Consider the following 18,260-nt stretch of genomic DNA (forward strand, 5'->3'; position numbering starts at 1 on the left):
TAAAAATGTGCACCAAAAGTAGAAATTAAAATATATCGCAAAAATCTTACATACTATAGTAGAAAAAACGCCACCTTGCAAGTTAGAAAACGGTATAGTGTTATTGCATGTATATTTCTTGTGTTATAGCTCCCACCAACGTGAAAAATATTATTTTGAAAAAACAAGCGTTTAAAGTTTCAGCTTGTGTATATTTGTATTGAAATTGAAAAAAAAAACTTGAATCGGCAATGCCAGTACCGTACAATTGACCTTTCCTTCGCCAGCGTCGAAACACTTTCATTTTGACGCAATTACGTCTATTAAATGGCTTCGAAGCGTGTTTTGTTCGATTGAGATTACTTTTCGAACCTTTCCTTTCTGTATAAACACGTTTGTTTGCCTTTGTCAAACACTCACGTTCTACTTCGTATAAAAAACAAGCAAAATGACAAATTACACAGAGCCAAGGCGACCACTTGTTTTCACACTGTTTACCATAAACGAATCATATTATGAAGAGAAATCTTGTTGAGAGTAGTATTTTAGTTGAGACTAATGCCGTCTGTTATACTATCCAAAACTAACTGGAACCTACTCTGTCGTAGCTGTTACAATATTACATTGGTTACATTTGAGCGCTTGGATGCACCAGATTCCCTTGCAGTAAATGACGCTTTTAACATATTTTAACCTTTATAGCACTCATTATATGAACGAATCTTAAAAACAGACTCTTTAAGGGATATTTTAAGACAATAAAAGAACTGGACTCAAAAACAATTCTACACCCTTAATACTGTTGGTTAACTGATTATCCATAGTGGTGGTTTGCTTATTTCGTCTGGATTTCTGTGAGTATCACTAGAAATTTTATTGTTTAATTTATTAATAGTATTTCTCATCATGGATTCTGTTGCCAGGTACAGAAAATAGTCTTTTCACGAGCTAATGTATTTATGTTCTTACTGTTTGAATTGCACTTACTTTTAATTAAGTTTGGAGCTATTTTCATGTAATACTCACTGAGTATATTGGCTATCTGTTGAACCTCTTTTATTATTTTCCTTCACTTCTCATTTTCAAGTTATGGGTTTTAGTTGTACATTTTCACTGAAGTACAGAGCAACATAAAGGGCCCTACACAAATACTAATTTATCATCCAAGCAACCAATCATCTAATATCGTGGCATTCTACATATGTTCTGACCAACTGAACTCAGCGATTGTGGCGCCACCGTGCTTCTATAGCTGGCTGGGATATGTTTATAGTACATTAATTGAGATTACATCCAATGAGATGTCGATATATATATGGTGTTTCCATAAGAGCGTGCAAAAATTTAACAGGACATAGAGGTAAGGAACCTGGGGTCAGAGAAGCCAGCTTAAGGAGATAATAGGACAACAGCAGTAAAATCACAGTACTGTGTAATTTCTTATTTACATTAGTTACAGTTAACTGCAAATACCATCACTGACACAATCAACGTGCCATTTGTGCTGTATCTTACAAAATGTGCTGAAATTGACGGCCATCAACCTCAGTGCAAGTATGCCATCGGCAAATCAAGTTCTGATGCACCCTGACAAATATCCCTGTCGTATTTCGAATCACATCACAGACAGCTACAATTCTGGCAACTAATACCACCTCTGTATCCAAAGGGGTGTTATACACAAGTGACTTTAGATATCGCCATAGGAAATAATCAAGGCACTTTAGGTTAGGGGACGTTGCAGGCCATACAATAGGACCTCCCCTTCCAATCCGGCAACTCGGAAATACTCCCCAGTAATCAGGACCGTCCTCCTCGTTTCCTTGAAGGGAATAAAGGATGTACATGTAAATAAACAGCACAGTACATGTGAACTTGTATGCAACTTAGTCGTATATGTACGTTTTTCTTGAATAACTTGAATACCGCATCCTCCAGCGAAAACGTACCCTAGTAAAAAATTAAATATATTAAATTTCCTAAAAAAAGTCCTATTAATTTATTTATCCTGAACTAAGAGTTTGTGTGAAGAGAGCGCGAGAATGTTGAAAAACTCGCTCGACGCGCATGCACTGTAGCTTACGTAGTTTTTGTAGGCCAATTTGAGGTAGTTTCCCGACTTGACAGACCACAAGTGTCCTGTATCAAACTATTCGTCTCAACTTGTTACCTGAATATGCTACCTCAAATTGGCCTACAAAACCTACGTAAGCTACAGCGCATGCGCGTCGACTGAGTTTTCAACATTCTCGCGCTCTCTCAGCAGAAACCATTAGTTTTAGAGACAAAAATGAATAGGACCTGTTTTTGTAGGAAATTTAATATAGTTTAATTTTGTACTGCGACACGTTTTCGTTCGAGGGTGCGGTTTTCGAGTTATTTAAAAAAAACGTACAAAAGTGATATTAAATGTGTTCTATCTCGGAAAGCGTTCGGAATAGGGTATACGTCCATATGAAGGTTTTTGTTCAGAATCACTAATACTATCATCCCTCAAAGCATGTACGTTTTCTCCTGACTCATCCTGATCAAACGTATCCGGACACAGCCAGAACCGTACGTTTTTCATATTATGTGCATTGTGCTGCCACCTGTTGCCAGGTACTCCTTTTCAGCGACCTCAGTAGTCATTTGACGTCGTGAGAGAGCAGAATGGGGCGCTCCGTGGATCTCACGGACTTCGACAGTGGTCAAGTGATTGGGTGTCACTTGTGCCATATCTTTACGTGAGATTTACACACTTCTAACATCCATAAGTCCATTGTTTCCTATGTGATAGCGGAGTGGAAACGTGAAAGGACACGTACAGCACAAAAGCGTACGGGTCGACATCGTCTGTTGACTGCCAGAGACTGCCGACAGTAGAAGAGGGTTGTAATAAGTAATAGGCAGACATCTATCCAGCACATCACACAGGAATTCCAAAAGTGCATCAGGATCCACTGCAAGTACTATGACAGTTAGGCGGGAGATGAGAAAACTTTGGATATCGTGGTCGAGCGGCTGCTATATCACTGTCATAATCATTTTAACCATGTATTATCTCATCTACATTTTTGACTAGTCCTATATCATCATGAGCTTCTCTGCACACAGTGTATGATCTACAGAATAAATAAAATTACAAATTATAAATATATCAAAACAAAACTGTATCATTCTAGATTCCACTGAAGATGCTGTAAAGTAAAAGATGGAATGTGGCTGGAAGAAATAAAATACATTGCAGCAAGAAAAGGAGGTTTTCATTTACAAAAGAATGTTATTGCCTATGATGAAATGGAAGTTTCCTCTTGTTTTTTTTTTACAGAATATATCCAACATTTCCTCAGCATTCATCGTTGATGCATTGTCTTGACAGATATGCATCAGCGTCGCTCCATTTAAACCATATTGTCATCCTGTTACGAAGATATGTCTTCAGATGGCGATAGGTTAAGAAAGATCTCTCCACATTGGAGAGATCCTGTTACAGGATATGTGCACAACAATTGACACAAGATTGTAATATTTGCAGCACTGTGGGAACATGACAAATTACTACTTGTATTTGTGTGTGTTTGTCGTGATCATGTTGACATAATATCATTATTATTATTTCGAATTTAACAAAAAAAAAAAAGAATGTTGTTACACTATGATTATTGTAATTCACATTTCAGTGTGTGTAAGATGAGAAAATAAAAGGCAAAAATCTAAATTAAAGTGAGTTCTTAACTAATGTAGAATGCAAGAAATTGATGACTCCGACGTGATCGATGAGACAATGACACCTGCAACGTCATTTGCGGCGAAATTTTTACTGTAATTTTTTAAACTTCAATTTGTCTCATACTGTGTTCGAAAAATACGCAAAATGTCAACAGCATATGAACATGAAGGGAATAATCCCAAATATAAGCTAGGAACTGATAAGGTAAGCGCTAAGGTACCGCCGTTTGGATAGAGAAGCCATCTGGTTTTATCAAGCCGAAGTGCAATTTATGATCGCTGGTTCAGCTATGGAGGCGACTGAATTTAACTATTTACTCGCTCAGCTGCAGCCAAAATTTGTTGCAAATATATGGGCTCTAGTTACAGGTGAAAACATTCTCTTGTGAAAGAACGAGTTTCGACCTTGAGTAAAAAAAGAGAAGAGGGTCAAATTAAAAAGCCTCTTGAGTGGTTTATAACTGGATGATATGAAGCCTAACCAACTATTTAAAAAAATGTGGGGCAATGCCAGTACTAATGTGTCTTACAAGATCTTGAAAGCAGCATTCGAAATATTTTAGTTCTATCTGACGAAACAGTGGATAAGATTGTTCAAATGGTAGATCATATGGTTGAAATGCACTCTTTTGAGAAGGTTCGAATTGCACCAGTTCAGTCCATTCTGTCAAAGTTGTTGTCCATGTCAGTCTAAGATCTTCTCTTAAGAACTGTAGAATTATAAAATGCGACTAAGATGCTTCGAAAGCCAGGCAGACAAAGAACACACTGAAGAAGCAGAAATAGAAGCTGAGCAAAATTTGATAAAGACAATAAATATTACTATGATCATTTTAAACTGGCGCACCATATAAGCCTGAAAAATGTATTCAGCTTGTCAGTGGTCAAATAAAGAAAACTAGAAAGAGTAGACGCAACAGTGGCTATGTGTTCTACAGCACTACCCCCACCAAGCCACCAATAGCGCCTATTTTTTAAAGGTCGAAATGGTGAAAGGTATTTTCTGGTATATAGTGATGTAGATTTGTCAGAGATAAAAACTTACCGTTCAAAGCTGTTAACCATTGAGTGAGGGCTCAAATGTAATTCTGAATGGCCATTCAGTGTAGCAGACCTCTCAAGAGGCACATTTGGGGCTGATTTCCTTCATCATTACGGTTTACTCATTGATCTCAAAAATAAAAAGTTGATAGGAAACGTCACCAGGTTAAACATTTCAGCAGAGGTAACTGCTTGAATGCTAAAGTCACCATAAGCTCTCTCTATGCAAGCCGGCCGTTGTGGCCGTGTGGTTAAAGGCGCTTCAGTCTGGAACGGCATGACCGCTACGGTCGCAAGTTCGAATCCTGCCTCGGGCATGGATGTGTGTGATGTCCGTAGGTTAGTTAGGTTTAATTAGTTCTAAGTTCTAGGCGACTGATGACCTCAGAAGTTAAGTCGCATAGTGCTCAGAGCCATTTGCACCATCACTCTATGCAAGATGCCAATTTTCCGAACTTTTGGAAAAACTTCCTAAACTAACAAAACCATCCATAGTAGCAAAGGTGTTGAACCACAAAGTGCAGCATTACATCACTATGTCTAGTGGTCCATCAGTATACATTAAGGCTTGTAGATTGGACCCATGTAAATTGCAAATTGCTAAATAAGAATTTCAATTTCTGTGAAGTAATGGTATTATATATGTGTCGCAATCAAAATAGGTTACTCCACAGCATCTTTTTATGAAGCCAAATGATCAGTGTTAAATTTGGGGAGATTATTGCTGTCTGAATGACAGGACTGTCTCAGACTGTCATCCAATTCTACAAGCTGGTGATTTAAATTTTATGCTTCAAAATAAAAAGATGTTCTCAAAGACTGACATACTGAAATCATGTTACCAGATTCCATTAGCCAAATAAGCTAAACCAAGATCAACAGTTACTACACCATTTGGTCTTTATGAATTTGATTACATAACCTTCAGATTTCGTAAGGCACCTAGAACATTGTAAAAGTTGAAAGTGAACTAGATATCTGTTCCCTGTATTTGGACGATATTTTAATAGAAATAGAATCTTCAGAGCAATATGTCGACATCTAAGTTCACTCTTTAAACAGCTGAAAGAGTGTGGTCTTGTAATAAATACAGGAAAATCAGTATTTGGTGTACACTAGCTAACATTCTTAGGATATTTAATTACACCTGTTACACCTGCAGGAAAAAATGCCGCCGCGTGGGAGAGCCAAGCGGCATAGGGCGCTGCAGTCATAGACTGTGCGGCTGGTCCCAGCGGAGGTTAGAGTCCTCCCTCAGGCATGGGTGTGTGTGTTTGTCCTTAGAATAATTTAGGTTAAGTAGTGTGTAAGCTTAGGTACTGATGACCTTAGCAGTTAAGTCCCATAAAATTTCACTCACATTTGAACATTTTTTTTAAAATGCAGGTACAGAAAGGGTTGTGACAATAACTACAAACGAACCAAATCAGTTCGTGACTCACAGCATTCTTAGTGATCATGAGTTACTATCTTCTGCATTTGGAACATACTGCTGACAACCAAGATTTACTTTTAAGTACTCACTTAAAAGGTACAACTAAAAATGACTGAAGAGTATTGACTGGACAGAAGAAGCAATTTCTCAGGTCTAAAAATGCAAAGTGCTATGCTTTTGACATTTCCTGGTTTGCACAGTCAACTCACATTACGTGTGGATGTATCAGATTTTGTGGCAGCTGTTGCACTGCAACAGTGGCAAGAAAGACAGTGGAAATTGATGGATTATTTTCTTTTTTCAAAAAAGTTCACAATGGCACAGGAGTAGTATTCCATATACGACAGACATCTGCTTAGTATATACATGGCTTTCAAATATTTCAAATATATGTTAGAAGGAAGAAACTTCATTATTTATACTGATCATGCTCCACTAACATATACATTCAAGCAAAAGAATGAGAAAGCAAAGCCAAACCAATTACATTATCTCCAGCATATTTCGCAGTTTACTATAGCTCTGAGTCATATATCTGGAAGAGGAAATGTTCTTGCTAATAGCTTACCAAGTCTTATTAGTTCCGAACTATGAAGATATAGTTTCAGGCACAAGAAGATGATAAAGAGCTTCATCAACCATAGTCCAGCTGTCATCTATCTCTTGAATTAAAATACAGTTTGACACATTGAGGAAACAATAGTGGTGTGATGTGTCAACACAAATTATTCGTCCTTATATTCCTGTAGAATTTACATATACTATTTTTCGACACTAGCGCAATTTGACTCATCCAGGCATTAAGACAACTGTAAACATGATCATGGCAAACACCTTACAAACGTATAGAAATACAAATAGTAAGTTATCATGTCCCCACATCATGTAAACAAAGCTTGTCTGGAGCAATATAAAAAAGTATGTCCGAAATCTGGCGAAAACGTGTACTGGTTGTTAGAAAAATAAAGTATTGTGAGATGTTCAGGTGCAGTTAGGACAATTTCCTAGTAATGATGAACGGCTCAAAATGATTCACCTCGACTTGATTCTATTAATGTCTCCTTCTGATAAATATACTTATTGTTTAACATGCATTGATAGAGTTACAAACTGGACAGAGATGGAACCAGTGGTATAAGCCTTTTCCTATTGTTGGATCACTAGATTTGGAACACCTTACTAAACAGTGACCAACTCTGGAAGATAATTTAACTACGAGCTATTCCAGGCACTGTCAAAAGTGTATGGTTGTAACCAAACCCAAACTGCTGCATATCATCCTCATTCAAATGGAAAAATAGAAAGATTTTATCAGACACTTAAAGCATCCTTCTGTGCCCATGTGACTGGTAACTGGACTCACATGATACCTGTAATTCTTCTTAGTGTGCGATTCTCCATTAGAGAAAACAATTATGCAGAAATGATTTACAGCTCGCCAAACAGTATATCACGTGAGTATGGCACAAAAAGGGATCCACACTTACGTCAGTTTGTGTCATCATTGAAACGGTATGTGAATCGTCTGAAATCTGTACAATATCCCCACAAAGCAAAAGAAACGCCATTCATACATAAGGACCTCAGCAATTCAACACATGTGCTTATGTGGGTTGACCCAGTGAAGAAGGCATTAGAGCCACCATATTAAGGCCCATACGAAGTAACTGATATGACACCAACATCTTTTTGGACTTAAAGTAAAAGGTTAGATAAAAAATATATCCACTAATCAATTAAAACCAGCTTACCTGATGAATGATAATAACAACCAACCTGAAGATACTCCTGGTGAACTGTCAACCCAAGACTCAACCAGACACTAAAGAGGACGAAAAACTAAGATGGAAACAAGATCTCGTAGTGAAATTTGGTTTTCAGCAAGATTAGTTGAAGTCCTAAACTGACTATGCTACTTAGAAGAAGGTGTTGTGGGAACATGTCAAATTATTTTTTGTATTTGTATGTGTTTGCCATAAGCACGTTGAGATAGTATCATTAAAATCCTTTGGGATTTAACAAAGAAGTAGGTTATTACCCCACAGTTACTGCAATTCATGTTTCGTTGTGTGTGTGATAATAAAATGAAATATCTGGAAAAATCAAAGTTAAATTCAACTCTTAATGAACTTAGAGTGCAACAGCGCCGTTTCTCTTTCATAGACCCCTATTGGAGACTTTTTCATATTATCATCCAGTTGTGAAATACATAACTCTCCTTCAAAGCTGAAAAGCAGAGGAGCTCGTCTCCGTATGGTTCAGCACTTCGCATTACGTGCTCTATATCTTTATCACTAGTTTTGTGGCAATAGTTTTTGTGAATGTCCGATTTTTTGTAGTTGAGTTGAAGGGAGTCTTAACGGCATTTCATTTAACAAATAATCGAGAAAAGGTATGAATACTGACAGATGGTAAAATACTTCTTCATACCGCATCTGAAAATTGGGTCTGTTGTCCAGTACATCTATTTATTAATATATTCAGTTAGCTTTCACCTGTGGCTTTATTTGCATATCAGTACTGTTGTTATGATGAGGAAGTATCAGAGAAGCGATACTCGCAATGTGTACCATCCCCTCTGCAGCCCCATCACATGATGTCAGGTGTTACAATTTTAACGAATTTATATGTCTATGGCGTCATTGCCCCAACACGAAAGCATCGATTATAGTGCAGCTATTTGAAGGCAAGTTTAATCGGAATTGTCGTGATTTATGTTTGATGAAAGTTTGTTCAGCCATTTAAAGGTAATACGGTATATTCAGTAAAGACTTTGCCAGGAGTAACACGCTGCCTAATGAGTGTGTGGTACATAATTTCATATCATAATAAAATATAGATCTCAAAAATATCTACAAAAAAATCCAGAAGAATACATGGTTACCTTATATGGTTCACACACAATGCCTTTCGGATTCATTGCGCCAGGTGCAATCAAAGTACAAAAAGGGTGGTAAACATATGTTCTCGTGGACTTTTTGTATATCTTTTTAAGATCAACAGATTCATACTCTCCAGATTGGTGTAGCTCCTATCGCCTGCATAGTGTTTTGTAACAATGTTTAACAACAAATGTTTTGCTGCCTTCATTCCTTATTATCGACAATTATCATGTTTGCCTACTGATTTATTTTTTTAAGTAGCCTGTGTTCTTTCTCAGGGTCCAAGCTGTCTCCATACCACATTTCATCACATTCGATTCAGTGGTTCAGCTACGAAACGGTGATGGAGAGACAGAGTTACTTTAACATTTATAATATTGATTCTAGATTACTCACTGTTCCTTCCAACAAGACGTGAAGTGCTACGTCATGATCGAAATACAACGGTTCCTGACAAAAACGCCAAACAGGAGACAAGGTACTATTTGCCAATTAAAGGAGTTTGTGAAACATCAGGGCGCGTAAAACAACAAATGTTCTGACTGTAAGAAACTTGACAATGATGAAAAATCGAAACATGTAGCCTCAAATAAAGCTATTTATGGTAAATGGTGCAGTACTATTTCTTACTAACTAGGAAAACGATCCCGAGAGCTTAAATATTTACCAAAAATATCTGAATGTGTGAGCCTGAATGCAGCCCTATAAATTTGCAATTTCTTTACAATCCAAAAGATTTAACCTTGCCTGGCACTGTCAAAAGAGAGATAAGAAGCAATGAAATGAAGGCATAACACAAGTCACACTTCCATTCAGTTAATTTCAGGTTTTCTGCATTTTTTAAACTCACACTGACATCCTGCCTGTATATAATGAATTGTGGTTATACTGAGATTCTCTCTCTCTCTGTCTCTCTCTTTCCCCCTCCCTCTCTCTCTTGGACTGTCTAGGAGGACACGTGCCCTATGCCCTCCACCCCACCCCCAATCCACCCTTGCACCCTTGGGTATGATCATAATTTTATATTCTTTAAATTAGATATTACAACACTCTCTTGGTAATAGCCTCCAAAACATCGGTTTGTCTTCTTTTGTAGATTCAGCAGTCTGTTCTTATGAACATTTGATGTCCTACCCCATATTATTATGTTGTTGTGTTGTTGTAGTCCTCAGTTTGAAGACTGGTTTGATGCAGCTCTCCATGCTACTCTATCCCATGTAATCCTCTTCATCTGTGAATAACTATTGCAACCCACAACCTTCTGAATCTGCTTACTATATTCATCTATTGCTCTCTCTCTCTCTCTCTCTCTCTCTCTCTCTCTCTCTCTACGATTTTTACCCCCCACACATAACTTCAGTACTAAATTGGTGATACCTTGATGGCCAACAGCCTTCCCGCAGTGGTAACATCCGTTCCCTTCAGATCGCCCCAAGTTAAGCGCCATCGAGCTGGGTTATTACTTGGATGGGTGACGATCTGGTCTGCCGAGCGGTATTGGCAAGTGGGGTGCATTCAGCCCTTGTAAGGCAAACTGAGGAGCTACTTGATTGAGAAGTAATCGCTCCAGTCTCGTAAACTGACATATGGTCAGGAGAGTAGTGTGTTGACCACATGCCACTCCATATCTGTATCCAGTGATGCCTGTAGGCTGAGGATGAACGGCAGCCGGTCAGTACTGTTGGACCTTCATGGCCTGTTCGGACAGAGTTTAGTTTAGTGTAGATCCCTTGATGTCTCAGAATGTGTCCTATCAGCCGATCCCTTCTTTTAGTAAATTTATTTTCTCCCCAATTCTGTTCAATGTACGCTCATTAGTTAGGTGATATACCCTTCTAATTTTCAATATTCTTCCATAGCACCACATTTCAAAGCGTTCTACTCTCTTCTTGTCTAAACTGTTTATCGCCCATGTTTCACTACTGTAAATGGCTACATTCCAGACAAATACCTCATCAAAAGAATGTCTAACACTTAACTCTATATTTGATGTTAATTAAATTTCTGTTATTCAGAATCGCTTTTCTTGCTATTGCAAGTCTACATTTTATATTCTCTCTACATCTGTTACTTTGTTTCCCTAATAGCAAAGCTTATCTACTACTTTAAATGTCTCATTTCCTAATCTACTTTCCTCACTATCACTTCATTTAAGTCGACTTAGACTACATTCCATTATCCATATTTTGCTTTTGTTGATGTTTACCTTATTCCCTCCTTTCATGACACCATCCATCCCATTCAGCAGCTCTTCCAAGCCCTTTGCTGTCTCTGACAGAATTACAGTGTCATCGACAAACATCACAGTTGTTATTACATCTCCTTAGTCTTTAGTTTCTACTCCAAACTTTTCTTTGGTTTCCTGTACTGCTTGCTCAATAGAGATTGAATAACATGAGGGGTAGGGTACAATCCTGACTTCTTACCTTCTCAACCACTGTTTCCCTTTTACGCCCCTCAACTGTTATAACTGCAGTCTGGTTGCTGCACAAGATGTAAATAGCCTTTCGCTCCATGTATTTTACTCCTGCTACCATCAGGATTTCAAAGAGAGTATTCCAGTCAACATTGACAAAAGCTTTCTTTAAGTCTACAAATGCTATAAACGTATGTTTGTCTTTCCTTAATCTATTTTCCAAGGTAAGTCGTAGGGTCATTACTGCCCTATGTTTCTACATTTCTCCAAATCCAAATTGATCTTAACCGAGGTCAGCTTCTACCAGCTTTTCCATTCTTCCGTAGATAAACCATGTTAGTATTTTGCAGCCATGGCCTATTAAACTGATAGTTCGGTTGTTTTCACAGTAAGATAAACATGGATGAATTAATCTATTATACATCTTTAACAGTGTAGCTGCATCAAATGTGTTGGATGTTTCTTCATTAAAAATACGCTACTGTTAACATCGTATCTACAACTGTGTTGGACATTTTGTTTATTAAAAAATGCTGCTACTTATTTTTAGGCTGATCTTTTCTATATGATTTTACCAGGTGATAAGACTGTCTGTTGCCAATCCCAGCACTTTGCCACTGTCAACTTCTATTAGCAGTGTTCCCCTAAGTCTTATATTTAGTTTCTCTTTGTTTGTTGTTCTCTTTGCAAGTATTTCCGTGTATGTACGAGTTTCTCTTTTCATTTAAAAATAGAGTTTTATCAGTTAAATATTAATTTGCTTTCTTTAAGTCCATGTTAATGTTTGTTTCTGAATCATTTATTGAGATACTAGTTACAAGATGGATGTATCGTCTGCAAACATGATTACATTTTCTTTTACTGATGCTGGTATACAATGGCAGCTCGTAAATACAGATTATGAGTATTCATAAATTTTTAAAATCATATAAATATGAAATTAATAGCGTCTGCTCTATAATAGTCATGCTTATCAACATACTTATACAACTCTAGCCGCCGTCAATGATAATAATATGCATAGCTTGTCCCAAAAAAGCATGAATTGTGTTTGTGGAATTTTATTGTTTTATATATAATTAAGTACAGTTTACAGCAAGAACGAAGTAATGTTTAAGCTTTCGCTACTCTCCGTTTCGCATTTTTGTATAAGTGGGAGTTTTCATGCTTTTCTTTATTTTTTCGGACAAACGCACAAGATCCCTAACTCAAGTACTAGTTAACGAATTAACTTCTGGGCTGAAAATCAGGCATTCTTACGATTCACACACATAACGACTTACACTTATTATGTACTTCTTTGTTAGATGTTCGCTTGCAGTCACACTTATTTGATTTCGTCACTTTCTCAGACAACGAATCTGGTTTGGAATGCCCTAGTTTCTTTGCAGCTAACTTTTCCTGATAATTTTCAGTTAGTGTTTATTACAGGTTCAACAGAGTTCATGCTGACATTCACAGAAAATCCAATTCCTGCACAGTAGACAACCAACTCTAAACACAAACTGCTGTTTGCGGAAATGATTAAATTCATGTAGTACTAGCAATGAACAAGGTCACTTGACTAGTATACAAATGCGACGCTGAGAGCCATAGGGGCCCAAAGCACAACGTCTTCGACCCGCCTGTTTTAAGTGAATATCAGAGAAACCAGTGAGACAGCTTTTCGTGAATGTTCAAATATGTGTACAATGTGGACCTACAGTAAGGCTAAACTATAAGATCAACAGATGTCAGAAGCAGGAATAAATACTAGTCTCACAATCAACGATGACGTGCTTTATGGTTTTCAGCGCCTTAAATTGATTACTCTATCGTAAAACTTTATATACCACATCTCAATCAGAATCCCACAAAATGAGTTTATCTCTCAGTATAACTACAACACATACTGATGTCTGATCTAATTTTAGTATATAGAGTGTGAATTCGCATATCTGTGGAGTGTGGGACGAAGTAGTGCGATTTATGGCGAACATAGATAAAAGTTTGCTGCAGTTTGCTACCACCTGGTGGCACTGACGTAAACTAGTAGTTGAGTTGTAAGGGCTAGCAGTACAAGCCGTGAACGGTGCATATTGATAATCAAATCCGTATGCATTTGGCACGTAAGGCTACTACGTCACGCCTTTTGCGCATGCACAGAAACTCCTTAAAACTTTCATAAGTGTCGGGTGTGCTCACGACCCTGATGCCAAGTTTCACCAGGCTAGTGGAGCAATATGTAGCACAGCGTGGTAGATTTAGTGCCGTGTATTTCAGATTACCGCATCTAAATTGCGTTTAATAGCATTCAAAGAAAAATAACCAATAAATCAGCAAAATGTCAAAAGCTAGGGTGTTCACTTACTCTTGTGCTCTTTCAGAGCAGCCGTCAATGCTGGCATGTCATTTACATACATTACTGCATCAAGAATGGATGAAACGCGCTTTTAGGGGCTGCTCGACGCAATGAAACCATTCTTAACGAAAAGGAGTACAGTCTTGCGGAGGCTGAGCTAGGAGAGGCTTTTACGTAATTAAATTAGTGTTTTTAGCCCGTTGAAGTAAAGAGGATCTCAAATTCATTACTTTTGTATGCCCACAATTGCTATCGAAAAATGACTCCTGAAATCTACAACTTGATTTATAGTCGTCTGAGGAAATATATCACGGCAATGCAAAACAAATAAAAAAAGTAAAACAAATAATATTCAAGTAAACTTAATTATCGTACATTTGTAGTATAAATAGTTGTAATAAATAATAGTAATCAAAGGAACAGAAATAGAAACTCTGACATAACATTTCTTTCTGCATTATTCATTTAAAACAGCATGTATTTTCGTGCACATAGCTAGCAGACTACCACCAGTCGGAAGTTGGTCGGAAAGCGCTACACGTGACACAATTTACTGGACATTGGACAACCGATAAGTTGGTATGTGTACAGGGCCCCGGGAATTGCATTACTTTCATGTCGAGTGGCATCACTAAAATTGAACGAAATGTGTTTTATATTTTTATGGGTTTTTAGTTAAGGCGTAGCCCACTGGATGACAGTGAAAAACCTATAAATCACACTCATATTGGCCAGAAGATCCGATTACCGAGACCCCAGCCCCTGTAGTTTGTGACGTTTTTGTGCAGCCATACCAATTCTAGAGTGAATCTTTGTGATCCTGAAATTTCTCAATTTTTTTCTCCTATACTGCAGTGCACAAAATGAGCTTTTCTTTTTTCGATTCATGCATCTGGGTCCATAGATTTAGTATAACACCATATATCTCCCGTTTAAACTGCATAGGCCCTACAGAATCGACAAGCCATCACGGGTTTTCACTGACCTGAGACACAAACTGAAACTATAGTTGTGGTTTTTTGTGCAGCAAGCACTGTGGGCTCTTCGAAAGGCGTGAATGATGATTACATAAACTGCTGTCCTGTTTGTGTTGAGCTGATATTCGCTCGCCAGTATGCTTATGTTGGACTGGACCATTTTTGGTGATAAATAAGAGCTGAGGAAGAATCGAAAAATATTGAGGACACAATTTCGGCACTGCTGTTTACCTATTTTGATTGCAGAACAGTGCCGATACCGCCGTTACACCAAGTATTTGTCATAATTTCCAGTGGACAGCGTGGCAAAAACAGTATGTATACCGGTAGATATTGCTGAAGTGACGATGTTTCCTTACGTGTTCGGAAGTATTAAATGTGCAGCTTCAGAGGAAATACAGTAACAACCCACCTTGGATACCAATGCAAATCATCACAATTTTTTTGTCTTCGTTCCGTAGATCCAGGATCAGAAAATGTAAATAAAATACATAAAACATCTGAATATAATATCGTTACCCTGGTCGTTTGTCAGGGCATTGTCAAAATATGTGAATACGTTACAGTGAAGAGAACAGCTGATATTTAGAGTTAATACCCTGTGAGAATGAAACATAGTTCTCCACTCTTAATAAATTTATCATACACAAAATGCCTAATCTAGGCTGCTGAGACGAAGTACTGTCGAAATTGAAATCCAAGAGATTTTTATTTAAGCTGGTCTAACAGTCCCTGGTAAGATATTCATCTACAGAATATGAGTTGCCTATCAAAAAGTCTTTCCCTAAACTGTGCTTTATTTGAAACAAAGCTTTAAATGGTTGCTGAGAATTTATGGAAAATGTGTGTACCTGAATATTCGACGCCTTTTCGGACCAAGGTAAGTGATTTTAGGTCTTTATGTAGATTGTTCTTATTCCTATTGTTGATACTATGTATTGAGCTATCGGTTGGCAACAGACATTACTTGCAGCAAATTTCATTAAGGAGTAAATATCCTGAACAGTTGCATGATGGTTTGAATGGTCTGGGACTAAAAAGAATGAAATATTGTAAAGTAGAGACCTCACGAGGGGCAGAGAAGTGGAGGAGGGAGAGGTACTTAGAAAACGCGAAACCCAAGATGATCATCTACTGTTCAAGCAGAGATGTATGGGGTAAAACAAGATACAAATTTTTTTTAACAAACAAGAGAAAAGAAAGCAAAGCGTCTGGAAGAAAATGTTAAGTACCGGCTGCAGTGTAGAGGAAGTAAGTCTGTAACGATTCCTTGAAGGTTGATAGGTAGCAATCATGGGTTGGCGTAAAAAGGGTGATTACGTAATTTGTTTATGGAATAAAAATGTACAGTAAACTTGCTTTCTTTCGGAGCAAGTAAACGTGTGCGTGTTTTCGTAGGTGTGGCTACGTTAAACACTCATTTCTAATCTCTTATCGCATTCGAAAGGACGCCGGTTCAAACCTACGTCCGGCCATCCTGATTTAGGTTTTCCTTGATTTCCCAAAATCGCTTAAGGTAATTGCGTGGATGATTCCTGCGAAAGGGCACGGCCGCTTTCCTTCTCTGTCCTTCCGTAATCCGAGCTTGTGCTCGGTCACTAATGACCTCGATGTCTACAGGACGTTAGGTTCTTGGTAAAATATTTTATACAGTAGGAATGAAAACACACACATTGATGTAATACTCTACAGTGTGGTAGAATATTAAACAAGTGTTATGTGTGTTTTCATTCATAATACATGGCAGTCTTTCAGCGGCTTCCGACCCTTAGTACCTTACGCAGTTTGCGAAAAAAAAAGTGCTCTGAAATTTAATTGGGTTCTCGAGAACAGTGTTCTCAACACGTTATTTGTGCCCTTCTCTCGAGTGCAGTTAAGGGTGGCACATTCCAAACAAACGGAATGAACTTTCGTAGGGCTTTATCACAGCCTGATATGAACAGCTTTTAACAGTAGGTCGTAATAATTGTCTCGAGTCTCCGCGGGTTGTGAAAAATCGCCTGTTACTTGGCAAATAGTAAATAAAACAACGGTCAACATGTTCTTTAGACACATATTGACAAAAGCACTTTGCGGTTGTCACACAGGACTGACACAAAAGTATGGTAACAGTAATAAATTTATCTTAAACTGCTATAGCACGGTTACGAAGGTAAGTACTGATTCTACCTTCAGTGTATAGTAAATCAAAGGTTATGTGTGCTTGAGCAATGCGTTTTGTAATTTACAGGAACAAAAAGTTAATGTTGGAGAACAAGTTATTAACTATTTGAAGGTCGGTACGGGACAGCATCATTTATTGCTTCTACCGGGGGCCCTAGGTAAGTTATCAGTAGAAGAAATTTACGGTAATTGTCCCTTGTGCCTGAAATAATAAAACTTATTTCTGTTAATTTAACAAATAGTTGTTCTTGTGTTTTATCAACTTATATTTGTGAATGAAAGTTCAAGCTGGCTTTATTAATTCCATCATAAAAATTTAGTCCGAAATTGAGGATTAAATCACGTTAGCATTATGTCGCCCATCTCCCTGAAATTACCAAACTCTTACAAACACAACCCAAATTTTCCACGTAACTGATTGTTTGTGCGGCTGTAAAAACAATGATTTACAAATAATTTACTCAAACGTAGCAAAGAATTTTACAAATGATGAGATTAACCTGTCGTACAACAGCAAAGTTTACCAACACCAAAATATAATTAGAGGAAAACGTAGTATTGAAACAGAATTGTGTTAGTGTACTCTTCATTGGTCATTGGTACAATGACATCACATTTAAGAGGCAACTTTGCGAATGGCCTGCGGTATGTTTTTTATTGAAACGACTATTTGCTTAAGTAGCCATCATTGCATTAGAGGACAGTTATAATGTTGAAAGCTGTTACACTTTCGTCCTCAAACTTTTTCTTCTGGGATATTTGTAAATGACTGGTACAGTGTAAAGAAGAGGGATTACACTTGTCAGTATCTTGGCTCATTCTGTGTGAATTGTTAGTGACTGTTTCAGTGAAGTCATTTCCTCTCAAGCGTTTCCCAAAGGCAACTTTGCCAAATGTTTGTGTAATGAATCTAGTTTCTACCACTGACAAAGAATTTCTTTACATGACATAATGTTAAGTTTCTCAATTACTTGAACATTGCTTTTGTTGAGTGGTACAAGAGAACTTTCAGCATTTTTCATGTCTATTTGAGCTGTAACCCATCAGAAGCAAAATTCGAGTTAAGTGAGCTCACTTTTGATTTGTTTGTAAGAGAGTGACATAGAGGTATTACACATTTTACTAAATGCATTTGATTTTTAATTGCTCCTCTTTCCATTTAGTTTGAGGGTAATTCTCTTCATATGTTTTTGATACTGTTACTATCTGTGTGTGTCAGATAGTTGGTCTACAAAACACAGAAACAGACAAATGAAGCACCTTGTTGACCTGCTGTCTAGTTCTATCTCTACTGGGTAGTTGCTTTCAACTGAGC

General features: G+C 37.6%; 1 protein-coding gene across 1 annotated transcript in view; it reads left to right on the forward strand.

The window, feature by feature from the left end:
- The first annotated feature begins 16,143 nt into the window (after positions 1 to 16,143).
- LOC126190603 (valacyclovir hydrolase) overlaps positions 16,144 to 18,260 on the forward strand; it is a 50,434-nt gene continuing 48,317 nt past the window's right edge. The window contains exons 1-2 of the mRNA XM_049931033.1: positions 16,144 to 16,934; positions 17,013 to 17,103. Coding sequence (XP_049786990.1) covers positions 16,821 to 16,934; positions 17,013 to 17,103 — 205 coding nt within the window. The 5' untranslated portion in view covers positions 16,144 to 16,820. The remainder of the gene's footprint in view (positions 16,935 to 17,012; positions 17,104 to 18,260) is intronic.

The sequence above is a fragment of the Schistocerca cancellata genome, chromosome 1 (genome assembly GCF_023864275.1).
Source record: "Schistocerca cancellata isolate TAMUIC-IGC-003103 chromosome 1, iqSchCanc2.1, whole genome shotgun sequence".
Lineage (NCBI taxonomy): Eukaryota > Metazoa > Arthropoda > Insecta > Orthoptera > Acrididae > Schistocerca > Schistocerca cancellata.